Source organism: Camelus dromedarius, chromosome 9, assembly GCF_036321535.1.
Source record: "Camelus dromedarius isolate mCamDro1 chromosome 9, mCamDro1.pat, whole genome shotgun sequence".
Classification (NCBI taxonomy): domain Eukaryota; kingdom Metazoa; phylum Chordata; class Mammalia; order Artiodactyla; family Camelidae; genus Camelus; species Camelus dromedarius.
The window spans coordinates 29,014,539-29,031,388 of record NC_087444.1 but is presented as its reverse complement, the minus strand read 5'-3'; the positions used below and the strand labels follow the sequence as shown (position 1 = coordinate 29,031,388).

General features: G+C 44.1%; 1 protein-coding gene across 4 annotated transcripts in view; it reads left to right on the top strand.

Annotated features, from left to right (window-relative positions):
• The window catches only part of WWOX (WW domain containing oxidoreductase), a 901,973-nt gene that overhangs the window by 132,098 nt on the left and 753,025 nt on the right, over positions 1-16,850 (top strand). The window contains exon 6 of one of the 4 annotated variants that reach the window (XM_064488938.1): positions 9,614-10,087. The exons of the other annotated variants lie outside the window; for them this stretch is intronic. Coding sequence (XP_064345008.1) covers positions 9,614-9,640 — 27 coding nt within the window. The 3' untranslated portion in view covers positions 9,641-10,087. Of the gene's footprint in view, positions 1-9,613; positions 10,088-16,850 lie in introns of those variants that run through there. 4 annotated transcript variants of the gene reach the window in all.

Genomic DNA, 16,850 nt, shown 5'->3' with positions numbered 1-16,850 from the left:
ACGAAGATGGGAGTGCCTCAGCTCCATCCTGCCGGGGCCGGCACTCGCAGGGCCTTGAGGGTGCTGAGACCGGAGGCTTGTGCACCGAGGCTGAGAGATGAGCAGCAGACCGGCTGATGATGCTCTTTTTGAGAAACCTGCCCTGGGAGGTCCTCATTTTACTCACCTTGGCTGCTTCAGATCCATGTGTAGTGAGGAAAAGTATCTGCTCTGGGGTTTTCATCTGTCAGTTGCACTTTTCCCAATTGTAGGGTCAAAGCTGGGAATACCACACAATAACTCCCTTTAAAAAGTGACTTTATGTACAGATGGCCAGCAGGCACATGAAAAGATGCTCAACATTGCTAATTATAAGAGAAATGCAAATCAAAAGTACAATGAGGTACCACCTCATACCAGTCAGAATGGCTATCATTCAAAATTCCACAAACAATAAATGCTGGAAAGGGTGTGGAGAAAAGGGAACCCTCCTACACTGTTAGTGGGAATGTAAATTGATATAGCACTATGGAAAACAGTATGGAGATTCCTTAATTAAAAATAGAGTTACCATATAATTCAGCAATCCCACTCCTGGGCACATAACCAGAGGAAACTCTAATTCAGAAAGGTACATGCACCCCAGTATTCATAGCAGCACTGTTATAATAGCTAAGGCATGGGAGCAACGTAACTTTCCATCAATGAATGACTGGATAAAGAAGCTTTGGAATATACACAATGGAGTGCTACTCGGCCATAAAAAAGAATGAAATAATGCCACTTGCAGCAACATGGATGGACCTAGAAATTATCATACTAAGTGAAGTATGTCAGACAGAGAAAGACAAATACCATATGATATGAATGATACGTGGACTCTAAAATATGATACAAATAAACTTATGTACAAAACAGAAACAGACTCACAAACATAGAAACTTACAATTACCAAAGGGGAAAGCGGCTGGAGGGATAAGTTAGGAATATGGGGTTAGCACATACACATTGCTATATATAAAACAGATAAACAACAAGGTCCTACTGTGTAGCACAGGGAACTATATTCAGTATCTTGTAATAAGCCACAGTGGGAAAGAATATGTCAAACTGAATCAGTTTGCTTTATAGCAGAAACTAACACAACATTGTAAATTAACTATACTTCAATAAAAAAAATACAAAAATAAAAAAGTGATTTTATGAAATGAGGCAAAGGAAATAATGGTATTCCTTTAAGAAAAAAGGTGCCTTTTCCCTGCATTGGTGAATGGTACAAACTTGAGAAAGTATAAATGTGAATTTGTCTGCAATGTGTTCTGGTGTTATCAGCCTGGGGCACTCTTTTGGCCAAGCTTGGTTTCTTGTGCCCAGCGGTAGGCACACCGAGGTCTTGATGCAGACGGGGAAAGCGGTGACATTGAGCGAGGCTGTCACAGGCTCCTTCTACCTGTACTCACTGTGGTTCCTGCAGCCGTTTTACACTTGTAAGACATCAGGAACGTGGCCAAAGGCACATGGGAGCAAGCAAGGGGAGCCTGCGTTGCCCTTGAGTCTAGCTGAGTCCCAGGCTCCACACTCTTAGCCTACCATTTCCTAGGGCTGGTTTATTGGTTGGGTGGATGGAGAGAAAAATCAGTCTTTGACAAACCTCCCCAAATGGACCATCTTGGACTAAATTAAAAGAAAAAGCAACTTGCTCCATTTATGATTTTGTGCAATCAGTATAAGCCTTCATGTTAATTGGTATTAGATTATTTGTCATTTGCAAAAGAGATGCATGCTTATTTGAACAATAACCACCCCCCTCCTCACCTTTACTCCTTACTCCTCCCTTTAATTTTCCTCCCTGACCTGGGGAATAGTTTGTATATTCTTATACATCTCTCTTCACAGTAACGCATGTAACTTACAGGCATACAGTTTTGTTTGCTTTTTCTAAAGGAAGTGGGTGCTTGCTTCAGCATCCCTAGATTGAATTTGATGTCTCCCCTCCAAACCAGTAAATACAGCTTTCACCTATTCTTTTTAATAGCTGTGTAGTATTCCATGCTCTAGAGTGGCAGGTTGTAGCCTGCATGCAGGATACGTGTCCAAAGGGAATGACAACCTTTGTGCATAATTTCTTGATTTTGAGTAATAATGATTTTTTTTTCATAATAAAAATCTCAGACATGACTTTATGCTGCAAGACACACTGTCGGTGGAATTTTTTTATGTCGCAGGTTGGCCTGATTACCCTTGATTAATGTACTGTGAAGCCTGGTAGAACAGAGACGAGGAGAGGGACACTAAAGGAAAGCTGAATCACACATTACTTCCCAGCCCCGAAAACAGCCACCACGCACACAGCAGGTGCTGCGATCTGACTCCGCCGCTGCTTAACACAGTGAGTTATGAGACAGGGAGAAAGCTAGACTTTAGCCCCTGATTTAACAAACTGGTGACTGGGAGATCAGCACTCCAGCGTTGCCATCCTCATCAACGGTGATATCTTTATCCAAAATTTATTAGCTGGCTTCAAACCTGTTTGCCAGCTCACTAATGGAAGCCCTTTGAATCAATTCTCGCCTATAATTTAAACAGCATTTCAGTGTATCAACGTACATTGTCGAAGTAGAAAGGAGTTGCAGTTCCTAGCCAGTAGAATTAATTATTTATTATCCTTTTCATAAATACTTTCCTAGGCCAACAAAACCGAAAAATGCTTAGGCTGTTTAAAAGGGGGGAGAAAAAAACCACTAGGCACACACAGTGTTTTCCAATGGCTAATTTGAAAAATGTCACCATATTAGTTTTCATTTACGTCTGTCAAGAAACATTTATATCTACATGTAAGGAATTTTTTTCCCTTTCGCCAGATATTTTTTGTGGAGTGTGCATTTAATTCACGTTTACAAATTGGTTTCTGTTTTTAACTAAAGGCACTTTTCCAGCAGGGATGATGTGTGTGATGTTACGGATTTTTTTTTTTTTTTGTAGTTCTGTGGATTTTTAAGAACAATTTTTATTGAATTATAGTCAGTTTACAATGTTGTGTTAATTTCTGGTGTATAGCATAGTGATTCAGTTATACATGGATATATATTCCTTTTCATAGTCTTTTTTATTAAAGACTATTGTAGAGTATTGAATATAGTTCTCTGTGCTATACAGTAGGACCTTGCTGTTTAGTTTATATCTAGTAGTTAGTATCTGCAAATCCCGATTTCCCAGTTTATCCCTCCACCCCCACTTCCCCCTGGTAACCACAAGTTTGATTTCTATGTCTGTGAGTCTGTTTCTGTTTTGTAAATAAGTTAATTTGTCTCATTTTTTTAAGATTCCACATATAAGTGATATCATATGGTATTTTTTCCCTCTTTCTAGCTTACTTCACTTAGTATGTCACAGATCTAACTTTTCATCTCAGTGGCGTTCAGTTTTAAGCCTTGAAATTTTATTTATGGACAAAAACAACAGTTATTTTTATGGACACTAAAAAAAATTATCTACCTGACTAGTTCATAGAAAGAATCTTTGGATTAAGGTAATGTCAGCTTTGGCATTTCTTCTATCACTGTTGAGAGACAGGGATGGAGTGACGGGTTTTCCTGGTTTTGCACGTCTGGGGAACAGCTTTCGTTTTGGACTGGCTCTTTAAGGAGCTCTGTAGCAGAGAACTTTGGAAGGGAGAGACCATGTCTCCCCCAGGAGCGGAGGGGCAGAGTTGTTTACTGGCTAGTGTAATAATGTCTTCCGCCAGGACTAAGTTGAGGCAGATTTGTTGGATGAAAGATTTGGATTCCTAGGCTCAGTGGTCCTCAGCTGTGACTCTGACCCAGTCTGGGCACCGCATCCACCTGGGCTGTTCGGCCTCACCCTCGTGGGACTGGCGCTGGGGGTGATTGGAACTGACACAGAAATGCGCTTCATGCTGTTTGCAGCGCTGTGCGTGATGAAGTGTTTTGTATCTGAGCCTGGAGTCATACGTCTTCTTGTCGGTTCCACAAAACTTGGCAGTGAACTCCTTAGCTTACATGTAGGGTCGAGTCTTGGGCCCTTCACTGTCTGAAAGTCACCTAACCCGTAACTGAGATAATAAAGAGCTTGGCATGAGCACATATGGCCTGTGGGCTAAATCCACCCCCTGGCCTTTTTTTGTTTGTTTGTTTGTTTTTTAAATGACCCATAAAAAAACAAGCAAAGAAAAAACCCCAAAGAAGACGGTGTGACAGAGACTGTATATGGCCCCAAAGACTAGAGTATTTAGTGTCTGGCCCTTTACAGACAGAGGAAGTTATGGTACAGTGTCTGGCACACAGCAGGCAGCATCAGTAACAGCAGTCCCCGAGGTACCACTAATCATACGCGCTTCACGCACGTTCGTGCCGGTCACCCTCCCGGCTGCCCTGTGAGGTGAGTGCTCTCACTTCTCCCTAGAGGTGAGTGCTGGAGGACCCTTATTCCTGTCCCGTGGAAGAGGAGACACAGAGAGATGGGCTGAGTTACCCAAGGCCACACAGCTGCTGAATGGGCAGGCGGGATTAGAACGCAGGCTACCAGACTCGGAAGCCCGCGTCTGAGCCCTCTGCCGCCTTACTGTGAGGCTCCCAACGTCGAGATTTTACTGTGTGCTTGTTAGGTGCCCTTTCTGCCCTTTGGGCCTCAGAGGGGGGCTCTCCCTTTTGCAGGTGGAAGAAGCGGAGACCTGCCTTACCCAAAGCTGTGTCACCCCAAGCGTTGGCCCTGGGATTCAAATCCAAGCCCGTCTGTCCCCAAAACCCACACTCTTTTCATAGCTTATTCTGTGTTGAATGCAGCCCTACCTTGGCCCATTTTCAAAGTGACTAGCTACAGTACTTTATAGCTTTCTTAAATTAATTCTTCATGTGAGTTGTAGATCACTGCCTTTGAATTGCTGGGCCTGTGAATTCTGGGGGCATTTGCCTGGTCTTTGGGTATTTTGGCTCCTTTGAGGATGATGTATCTGCTGCAGTGGGGCATAAAAACCGACCAAGGAAGAATCTCACAGTTCTGCGTACCCCTCAATCCATCATGAAAGGGCAGGAAGGAGACTGGGTGGAACGCCTTTTCCTCGAGAAACACAGATTTACTTTCAACCTCCTTGTTTTTGTTCGGGTAAAACAGTTGCTCCAAAAGGTCTCATCATCTTGCAATTCTGTCACTCTGTAGTCGTTTCCACTTTTTAAAATTTGGGGTAATCTGGTGTCAGATGAAGATTGTTAGATTTATTTTTTAGAGCTCTAGACGTATGTCAATATGAATGGCTAATTACTTTAAATCCTGTTTTCAGGCAACTGAGGATAGGTCTGTGGATGCTGTTCTGTAATTTTGAGTCACTTTTTAATTTTTTTTAAATTACTTTTGGTGGTTTCAAACATTATCTCATCCACAGATGGTCTTCTTGTCCACTTGCCTTTCAAATCTGGTTTCGTCCTGGGAATTTTGCTTAGGTGGAAGGACTGACTGCATGTATCTTGTCAGGGGAAATCACAAACCCATGTAAACTCACTCTTGCTTCCAGCATCTCGTCATTGAAACACGAGCCGCGGGTATGCTCAACTCTCACATCATTAGATGCTGCTAGCATGCCCGTATTTCTCACCTGCTTGGGTTGTTTCATCGTTTGAATAGTATTGGCAGTCTCAAGACCTTGGGAACCACTCATGAGATTTTTATTGCTCTGAGTTCTCCAAAATCTAGATTTAGGCAGGGAGTCTCTAGAGTGAGCATTTTGTGATCTGAGTCAGGTAGAGTGAGGTTCTCATCCGGGCTGTGCACAGCTTTCCAGCCAGGAGACTCTAGGTCAGTCGGCCAACCTCTTGGAGCCATAGATCTCTCATCTGTAAAAGGAGGGTGTTCCCATTTATCTATTTCTGCGTAACAGATTACCCCCAAACTTTGAAGCTTAAGGGAGCAGCTGTTTCATTTTGTCTTGTGATTTTTGTGAGTTCGGAGTTCAGGGAGAGCCCAGCTGGGAGATTCTTCTGCTCCTTGTGGTGTCAACGGTGGTCACCAAGTGGTCCTCTGCTGGTGGACCAGTCAGCCTGGCACTCAGCTGGTCCCAGATGGTCCCTTTCCCGGGGTGACCATTGCCCAGAGAAGTTACACATGGCCTTCCCAGCCTGGCAGTTTTGGAGTGGGCTGGGTTCTTAGGTCGTAGCCCAGGGCTCCCAGAGAAGGTGTTCCAAAAGACAGGAAGTAGGAGGTGCCAGTTTCTTAGGGCCTGGGTCTGGAAACAAGCACATCACTTCTGTAGTCAAAGCAGTTCCAAAGCCCACTCTGATCAAGGGGAGCAGACATGTGCCACTTTCTGATGGTAAAAGTGTCAAAGCTTTGATGGCTGTCTTTAATCTGCTCAGTGGGTAATGATAGAATCGACCTCATCACCTACACAATGAGTACAGACTTTATAAAGATTAAATGAAATGGTCCTGTCAAGCACCAGTCGGGTCCAAACTTCCTAGCCTCTAACTCTTCCCTGAATTGGCCCCAGCTTGCTTTTCCAATATTAGGTGGACCTCCTCCATTTCCCCACAGTGATCGACGTGTGGGGGTGGTGTGGAATTCAGAGTAAACCACTTTGTTCATTGTCCAACTCTGCTCAGAAGTATGTTTCACATAAGCCTGACCTTCACTGTGCCAGGCAGAGAACAGCGTGTAATCGGAGAGCTCATTCATTCAATAAACATTTATTACATCCAAGCCATGGGGAGCCATAGGAGGAATTTAGAGCAGAGTTGTGAAATGATCAGACTCTCCTTTTAGGAGACCATTCTGGCAGCTGCATGAGAAACGAGGGCAGGGAGACCTGCTGGGAGAAGGTTTCAGTCGCCCAGGCAAGAAATGATGCATTTCTCAAGAATTGCCTTTGCAGTGAGTACAGGGAGGAGATAGTTTTGAGAGATGGTAAGGATGTGAAACTACCAAGATTTGGCCGACAGCTGTTGGGGAATGATAGACGTGGTCTGTGGAGGGCTTATCTGGCTTGGACATGGTGGGACCATCCATGAAGATGAGGTCTGGGAGGAGAAGTGATGGGATGGGAAAGTGACGTGTCCCTTTGAACCTTGTTGAATTCAAGGCTCCCATGAGTCATCCCCGTGGAAGCGATCCATTGGCATCTGGGTTTAGATCTGGACCTCAGGGGTGTGGACAGGACAGAGTTTGACCAGGTGTGATTATACTGGCAGATTGGGACTGGAGAACCCAGCAGCTGACTGAGGTGATCTGCTTGCCTGGAAAATTGCCTAATTGTTTTCAAACTATCAACAAATTCATTCCCAAAACCCCAATGATATTTCAGCTAAACCGGAATCACACCCTGCTCTCTCTCAGCACCTCATGCTTCTGTTCGTTCCTGCTATTTCTTCTGTGTGGAGCACACTCTCCATTTCTACTCAACACCCTCTGGCGCCTTCGTGTCTAACTCCTATGCGTACTTTAAAACCCATTCCATTTCAAGATTGCATCTGCTGAGAGTTATCACCACCGCTTCCAACTTCCCAAACACTTTTTCTATCTTTGATAGGTTTATCACTTTAAAAAGTGTATTGTAGTATTTTCTGAACTCCTCTTGATTCCCCTATTGGTTTGTAGACTCTGTGGAGGTTGGACTTCACGTTGGCTTCCAATCTCTTTACATTTAATAATTCACACAAGAATACTAGGCCAGAGCTCAGGAAACCCTGGGCTGAGCGTAGTCCGTATCTACCTTGAACCATCCCATCTCTGCATCAGTCTGCATCAGGATTTTGGCAAGAATGCACCTCACTCTGTTCAGGTGGACCCAGCTGATATTTGGGGATGCTGGTCAGAGCAGAGCAGGGAGTCCATGTGCCTTGGAGACAAGGGGTGATGGCAGTCTAGCTGAGACCTCTGTTTTGGCTTCCAGCTTTGTGTCCTTCTTGGCATGTCAGCTGTGCTTTTTCAGACTCTGGGTTTTCACTGCTGAGACACCTCTCCGCTCGATTACCTCCCTCATTCTTGTTTGACCTGCTCAGTGCTGTCCCTTCCTGGGCCTGGGCTTCTAGGATCCCGTAGCCGCTCTGCCCTGGATCCGGCCTCACTTTGGGTGTCTCCTTTCAGAAAGACAAACAAACAAAAAAATTCCTCTCTCTTAGTGACTAGTGGGTTCCCACTGAGTCCTTACTGGCCGATTCAAGGTCAGACTCCTCCCAGTGGTCAGACAGCTTTCCCCTTCTTTTGGCCAGTCTTCTGTTTCACACTTGGCTCTCTTTCCTCGCTGACGTTACCTGGCTGGCGCACACCCGTCACACTCAGCCTCTGGCTTTGTGGGTGCTTGGTTGGCTCTTTGGCCAAATTGGGAAGGAGGCGTGTCACAGAGGCTGCCCTGCATCTCAGAGGATGAGTGATTCGGGTGGGCAGAGCGGAGGGGCCGGCGTCACAGGCGAAGGAGAAGCCCAGGTGAAAGAGTTAAAGTCGAAACAGCGCGGCGCGCTCCCGGCCAGATGGGGTTAACCACGCACGTTGCTCCCTCTTCTTGGAAGCGGAGGGTGGAAGAGCAAGGCTTGGAGGGACCCACAGGGTCTTTAGTGGGTCTGGGAGGCTGTCGAAGCATTATCAGTTCACCCAACCGGTGAATGGTAAGGAGTAGCCACAAGCTGGAAGAGCAGGGGGCCTGGAGCTCGAAGGACCCTCGTTGTGTGGCTCTGCCTCCCGTGAGTGCTTAGACTTTGGGGAGTTTAGGTATCTGACCCGGCCTCGGTTTCCCCATTTGTCAGCTGGGGCAGTAGTGGGAGAGAATTGGAGCACCGGCACAGTGCCCAGCGAGGGGCACGTGCCCAGCCAGCGATGCTGAGAGAGACACACCAGAGCAGATGCGACCCACGCGATTTCATCTCTACAGCGGCCCAGCCGTTCTCACTTTTCTCCCAACTGCTGTGAGCAACTGCCCATCCTATCAGAAGCAGGTTGGTTACGAACTCTAAATAATTAAATAAACAAACTCGGGATCACAGGTGGAATATTGGAAGTGGAGTTCGTGTGGCCGTGACCTCTCCGTGTGTGGATCCCTCCTTTGTGGCGAGGAGCAGCCTTCAGCAGATGAGAAATAAAATCCACTCCCTCCCAGGTCCCGCCTGGAAGTGTGGCTAGGGGCGGGGGCGAGGATATTTACTATCTGAAAGTTAGGGAGGCTTTTATGAACTGGGCCATCTCTCCTCGGTCCCCATTTTTCCTCGCGTCTCCGAACTCTCATTAATTTTTCACAGGCTGGTGATGGATAGTTTTTATTTATTCACGTCTGAGGTTCTGTTGTGTGAAAAGGACTCATTTTATAACATTACATATTCATGGCTTGGGATAGATGGGATAAGGAACTTATTATTAATGTGTCACTGCGGGAAACTTACTCGAGTTCATTTGCGAACCTTGTTAAATTTGGTGTGGTCAGCAGACGCGGGGAAGTTTCGGATACCTTCTCTTAACGGAGGGCAAAGAGTTTGCTGATGCTTTTCCTTGATTCTGTGAAACAAGTTTAAATCTTCTTTAAATGTTTTGAAACAGTCATTTGAAGGAAGACAAGAAAAAGGGCGGGGGAAGATGGCAGAGATTAAGGCTTCTTGTTAAATAGCCTAGTTTCCCAAGTGTCCTGTGAATTTCCCACCAGGTTTATATGAGGAACGGACTCTGCTGAAAGATGACGTAAAGACCTTTGCTCCCTTCCTCGCTGGCATTTCTAGCATTCTCCACTTGGGGCAAGTTGGAATTTTCTCCACCTCTGTGTTCATCCTCCTGACCTCTGGATTCTGTGGAGTTCTCCATTTGGATCTCCGACGGACATCACGGAATTCCTGCCCAGGGTGGATAGAGGGGAATATTAACATACCATCTTGTAAATCAAAGCTGGGAGAGAGAGCACAGTGGGGAACCTGGCCCAATCTGCTTCAGCGCGAGCCTCGGGAGGATGAAGCATATGTTGTACTCAGTTTTCTGCAAAGACAGGCACTGATCTCTGGGAGGGACAGTATGTAGATTTTGCAAGGTTTGGGGGCTATTTTGTGTTTGCCAGTTTGGCTTAACTGTGACATGGCTGGCGGCCCCTGCTGTTTAACAAGCCCTTCCACGTGAGAGGAAACACAGAATAAAGGCAGAAAAAGGATCAGTTTTGAAATTCTAAACATCCAGCGTCAGACTTAAAGAGTGCCCAGAATATGAGGAATTGTGGGGTACCCCTTGGCCACCTATCCTGGACATTTTCAAGCCTAGAATTTGTTCATGACAACTTGCCCTCTAAAAGGGTTCAAAAAAAAAAAAAAAAAGTGAACTCCTTCTGATAACCAAAGCAATTAGCTTTAGAATTTGATGCTGGGGTGTCAGCGAAGTGAGTAGGGGACAAAGGAATGAAATATGCCTTAAAAGGCATCCTCCAACGACGTTTCCATAATGCAAAACATTTGTTTCTCGCTGGGATCCCATTGGCGGTTGGCTGGTATTATATTGCCATTTATATTGGAAAGGCAGGCAGCGCGAAAACTGTAGTCTATTAAGAGTTTTTGAGTGTGTGCATGTGTATACAGTGAAATAATATCTAGTGTAATATGAAGTGACAGTCAAAATTACAGCTTTTCTCTCGCCGCAAGGGTACTTCTTTGCCAAGTATAGTAATATTGTTGTAGCAGTGTTCAAGGCTGTCAGCAATTCTGGCTTACTCTGCAGAGAGTCATAATAGTGTGTGGAAGGAAGGAGCTTCCTGTCAGGGGAAATACTATAATTTTGATATATATTTGTTGGTGCCAAACTGCAATTAAATAGGAGGTGTTGGAAGAAGGTTTTATTTAACCAGCTTGAATTTGTTAATTAATTAGCAGAAACATGTATTTGGAACGTGTCGAGAAACGGTTCCATGTTGTTCCTGTCACTTGATTTCACACAACTGGGTTTTTTTTTGTGTGTGTGTGTGTCTCTTAAAGAAAACAAAATACTGCCCCCTCCTTCACCAAAATAGTGTAGAATAAAGTTTTCCAGCACCAAAGGAGGGGAAAAATAAAACACCTTGAGTGATCTTATCTATTAGATCTTCTTTGGGGGCATGTCTTGGTCTGTTAACGCTTGGTTTTCTACCTTGGTGACCTGACAGACGTGGAGTATTTGGCACAACGTCTGTCACAGGCAGACCTCGTTTTATTGGGTTCCTCTGTCCTGTGCTTCAGAGATACTGCATTTTTTTGCAAATTGAAAGTTTGTGGTGACCCTGCATCAAACGAGTCTGTCAGTTTTTCCATTTTTCCAACAATGTTTCCTCATTTTGTGTCTCTGGGTCATATTTTGGTAATTCTCACAGTGTTTCAAACTTTTTCATTATTATCTTTGTTAAGGTGATCTGTAATCAGCGGTTTTTGATGTTACTGTTACTGTTGCGAAAAGATTACACCCACTGAAGGCTCAGATGATGGTTAGCATTTTTTAGCAACAGAGTATTTTTTTAAATGAAGATACATACTTTTTTTTTTTAAAGATATAATGCTATTGCACACTTAATAGACCACAGTGTATTGTAAACATGATTTTTGTATGCACTGGGAAAGCAAAAACTTCGTGTAACTTGCTGTGTTGTAATCCTTGGTTTATTGTGGTGATCTGGAACCAAACCCACAATATCTCCAACTTATACCTGTAGATAATTTAACTTGCATCTCGATTGGTTTGTGGTTATGTTGCAGGACCTTTCAGGTGACTAAAAGGAAAAAAAAAAACTGTCTTGCATTGTGTATGTGTGTGTGTGTGTGTGTGTGTATGTGTATTAAATTGCTGGCACACCAGTCCATCTCTACAGTATTATGTGAGAGATGCTAGTCCCCCCAGGATAGTAACAGGTTTCTTGGCGACAACTCCTTCCATTCTCAAGAAAGAATGAGGTGTCACTGGAGTTCACTGTAAACTACTATTCAGATGAAAAACACTTTCTCTTTTGAATAAGTAGAAGAACCACAGAAGACTGAAATAGCAACAATATATTAAAACCTCTAAGGCAGTTATGTGTGAAGGAATAAAGAACAGAAAGATTGTGCTGTTTTAACAAGATGGATTTAAAAGGCTTGAAAAAGCAGTGTGTGTGTGTAGGGGGGCCCTTCCCTTTCATACGGAGCGTTTTGCAAATTAAGTGAGTTTCATTCTCCTATAAAATATGAATCCAATAATGTTTTATATGATCATAAAATGTGTCTACTTTTGTCTCCGTCTTTTATGAAAAAAAGAAACATTCCCAAAGTATATTACAAAAAATAATTAATAAGCAACCTTTCGTAGTTATTTTCAGAGGTTAATTGTTACCCTAAGAAATCAATTTCCATTTCTTCGGTTGGAGAGACTCATTTCTGACTGGGTGTTTCCAAAAAAGAGAGCAAGTTAAAATGCTCAAGGAGAGGCTTCCTTCCCTAAAGAGAATGGCGTTGCTGCTGGCTGTGATTTATCCAGCACTGTCTTGCCCGTTTATACCCCATGCCAGGAGAATGTATGGAAAATGTAATAGAGCTGTTAGAATCCGGTGTAATAGATGGGTTACGCTGAGAAACGAAAGTTGTCTTCGTGTTGTTAAAATGAAAGTGAGTTACTCTGTGTCTTCACAAAACAAAACAAAACAAAACAAAACAAAACAAAACAAAACAATTTGCCCTCTCCCCCTTTTTTTTGGCTAAGTTTTCCGACTAGCCTCAAGTCTCAGGGGAGCAGGGGAGGGAGGCAGCGTGAATCTGCTTTCGTGATGATTGCTCCCTCTGTCCCTAGACAGGGCTGAGTGCAGAGGGAAAAGGGGAGAGAAATCTAAACCTGGAACTATCTCCTAATGGAAAACAGGAAGCTCAGAATGAAGGGACTGAATCCATTTCCCCTCTTTGTGATCTTCTGTGAAAGTCATCACAGTCACACTCAATTCTCACCAGGCACCTGAGCTTCCTGAGCCGAGACTCCCACTGCAGCCGCCCCCCACCCCCAACCCGCAGGCTCCCGTCATGGGGACAGCACTTCAGCAGTGGTGGGATTTCCTCTCCAATTAAATATGTTCTTCAGGTACATTAAAAAAAAAAAAACAAAAACCACGAAGTTTCCTTCCCACCCTTAGTCTACTTGATCTTTCAGTGCTTGGCTTAGAACCTCCTATCAGTTGGAATGATTGATACTAGACATTTTGCATGTTTGAACTCTTGGTTCAGCACTTTGCAAACATGCAGCAAAGAATGTAGTAAATTCTAGGGATCAGGCAAGAGAAACAACCCACCTGGACCTCCAGTCTTTAGGATCTCAACAAATGGGGCGGGCAGAGTGTACAGGTTTGTGGGAATAGCTGAGAGGAGATTGTGCTGTTAATTATTCAGGGTGTTCCCCTTGTGCAGGGAAAAGTCCAAACTGAAAGCACCTTAAGCAGAAACGGTCATTGTTGGCTCATGCAATGCAGAGTTTTGTGCAGGGGTCAGCAAATGTCCTCTGCCGTAGGACAGATAATGGATACTTTTTGCTCTGTGGGCCCTGCGGTCTCTGTCATAACTATTTCCCTCCTTCCCACACTTAGCATAGGGAACCCAGTGGGTGTGCCTGTGCTCCAGGAGAACTGGGTTTTTGGATGCCAGAATCTGAATTTCATTTAATTCATCATGTGTCACAAAATAGTCTTCTTTCCTTCTTCACCACTTAAGAAAGCTAAAGCATTTTTAGGCCCTGTGTTGTGAGGATGGTAGACGTCCAGCTTTGGCCCAGTGGTCAGGGTTTGCCAGCCCCTGGTTTAGGGTCTGGCGCGTGCCAGCAGGGTCCCATCTTTATCTAAGCTCTTGCTTTCGGATTAGCTTTCATTTGCTATGTTCTTTGAAGAGAATGTTCTCTCTGAGTGGGGATCATGTTGGCTGCTGACAGACGAGCACCATCCTAGGTTGATAATCTGGGCACTGAGAAGCCAGCTCCCCCGCTGACCCTGACATAGAAGCCACAGGCAGAACTTGACTGGCCTGGCTCTAGGCAGGCCCTGCCCCTGAGAGTGGTGGCCCAGAGAGTGGGCTTCTTTAGTGCAGGCTGGAATCAGGCACCCTGACTCCCTACCTGGAGTCAAGAAGGCCCAGGTTGCCTAATGGAAAAATGAGCTCCACTGTGGCGATAGAAGGGACATGGGGACATCCTGGACAGAGCTATAGCTTCAACAGCCCACTGTGATCCTTTTACAGTCTTGCATTGTGATCTGACTGTTAGATGTTTCTGGAAACATAAGGAAGAAATCCTTTCTGGCTGTAGCTACAAAAAGGAGTGTATAGGATGGTCTTTTCTGAGTGCCCAGCACAGAGTGGGTCTCCTTATAAACTACTGCAGGCGGAGCGTTCCTCTTCCTGTCTCTCGGACGCCTGGCCTTAGCTTCTGTTCCCTGGAAGCCCAGCCCATGTCAGGCTGCGTGTTCAAGGGATCTGGGGGGTCGTGCTTTCAGGAGAGGGGAGTGAGGCGAGCGGCACAGGGCAGGGAAGATGTTGCATGAGGATGTGACCAGTTTCAGCCTGATCCCCGGGGAGCTCTGGAGTGTGAACAGTACCTCAGAGTGGGTCCTGCTTGAGGCAGGGGCCTGCCTGTCTGGCTGGCAGTCCAGTGATTAGCCTGCGTCTGCCAGGGGAGGAGGTGGGAGTGGTGGGGTGTAGCCTTCCAAGCAAGACAGAAAGGGAATATCAGCCTGTGAGTTATCAGCCAACACTCAATGCGCCAGGTGTACCTGCCCAGTAAAGGATCTGGGGTGAGGAGGCATCACTACAACGTGCCAGTCTGCACCAGAGCTACCTCCCCAAAAGCACTCTGTCCATAGAAGGAAGAAGTTTGCAGGCATCAAAATCCTCTGCAGGCAGGGCCTGCACCAGGGTGTTCATTGACACCCCAAGTATAGGTCTGTCACCTGACTAGAAACCACCCTCCTGCCTTTGGCCTCATATCTGCCTTTCCACTTTGTGACCTCTTTGCTTCGACAGAGTGATCTTGCAATAACTTTTGTTTAGTGAAACTCAAGGCTTTCCAGGATGCTGTGCTCATGTCTTCCTTTTTTAATTGAGTAAATATATTATACACAGCTGGATACGTTGTTTCCTTGCTGGCTGTGTGGCTCCAATTTGAAAATGGATACGGTTTTCTTCAACTTACCTAGAATGAATGTGGCGTTTATTCCTGGCTTCCTGTGGCTCTTCCTCCTTTAGAAAATGTATTTGCGTGGACAATTTTGAAGCATTTTTTCAGATATTGAAAAATTAAAAAAAAAAGAAAAGAATGGAGAAGACAAACCCTTTCCCCTCCCCCCAGCAGTGGCTCCATTGTGACAACAGTGGGTTGAGCTAAATTCAGCTATGTCAAGGAAGAACAATAAAAGGAGATGGATTGTTCTCTAAGCTTCACTTTATTGGATATTGTAATTGACATATAGTTGTCATTTATAATCATCTGTCCATTCCTGTGAGTTGGGAGCAGTAAAGTTAATTGTGGCGGCTCATTTGCATTAATCTCACCTCTGAAGGGTACAGTAACCCATTAATATCATGTCATGATGAATTATCACAAATAACATTGAACATATTGATTAATGATCTCTGAGATTTGTATCTCGTTAAAACATTTTGTTAGCTCTTTAAACTTTTAAGCCAACAACCATTGCACGTAGGAGGGGTTCAGAGATCATCTGAGAGGTGGTGGCAGCGAGTGGTGTTATGTCGTAGGGTCACTGGTTTAAGGAGTTGGATTACTCAGTTCTCATTAGATTTTATTTTTTTTCTTCCAGAAGTCAGGCACATTTCCTTGATAAGTTCCTCCCACTTTTCACTGGATGATGGTTTCTTCAAAACATCTTATTTGATTATAAAGTAGCTCTGATTTGCAACTGAAATACTTTTAATAAGATTTTCAAAAATTATCCTTGCAACATCCTAAGTGGTGGCCTTCCGAATCTCTTACCCACCTAGATCTGCTTGCTAGTTTGCAATGCACATTTTTTTTCCTCCCTTACTTCAAAATCTCTAAGCTCTAAGCTCTCCAGGCACACCTTAGAGATATTGTGGGTTCAGTTCCAGACCACCACGATAAAGCTGATATCACAATAAAGTGAGCAACCCGAATTCTTTTGGTTTCCCAGTGCAGGTAAAAGTTGTGTTTATTCTGTAATCTGCTAAGTGTAAAAAAGCATTATCTCTAAAAAAAAAAATACATCCCTTCATTAAAAAATGCTTTATTGCTAAAAAATGCTAACCATCATCTGAGCCTTCAGCTAGTTGTGATAGTAACATCAAAGAACACTGATCACAGGCCACCGTAACAAATACAGTAATAATGAAAAAGGCTGAAATATTATGAGAATTAAAAAAAAATGTGACCAGAGATATGAAGTGAGCAAATGCTGTTGGGAAAATGGTGTCCGTGGTCTTGCTTGATGCAGGGTGGCCACAAACCTTCAATTTGTGTATGTATGTATATATGTATGTACATACGTGTGTGTGTGTGTGTGTGTGTGTATAAAACAAACCCAATATCTGTGAAGTGTAGTAAAGGAAAGCACAATATGAGGTCTGCTTGTGTGGTGATGTCAACAAAGGAATGAGCTGTTTGAGATGAGATGCTGTCATTTAAAATATCACACTAACGCTTTGTTTTATAAAAATAAATTTCTCTTTTCCTGGGTGTTCTTGTTTGTCAGACGATTGCAGACGATTTTATGCATATTTCCACAAAACTAACAAGACTGGCAGAGAAATCATCATATAAGCCACACACACCATGTGGACATTAATAAAATGATAGTAAATTCTCTTTAACAAAGCCCTTTGCAGAATTTTCTGGTAAAGGTTTAACTGCAGTAGGCACAGTAAAGAGAAAGTATATATATATGTGTGTGTATTTTTTTTTCC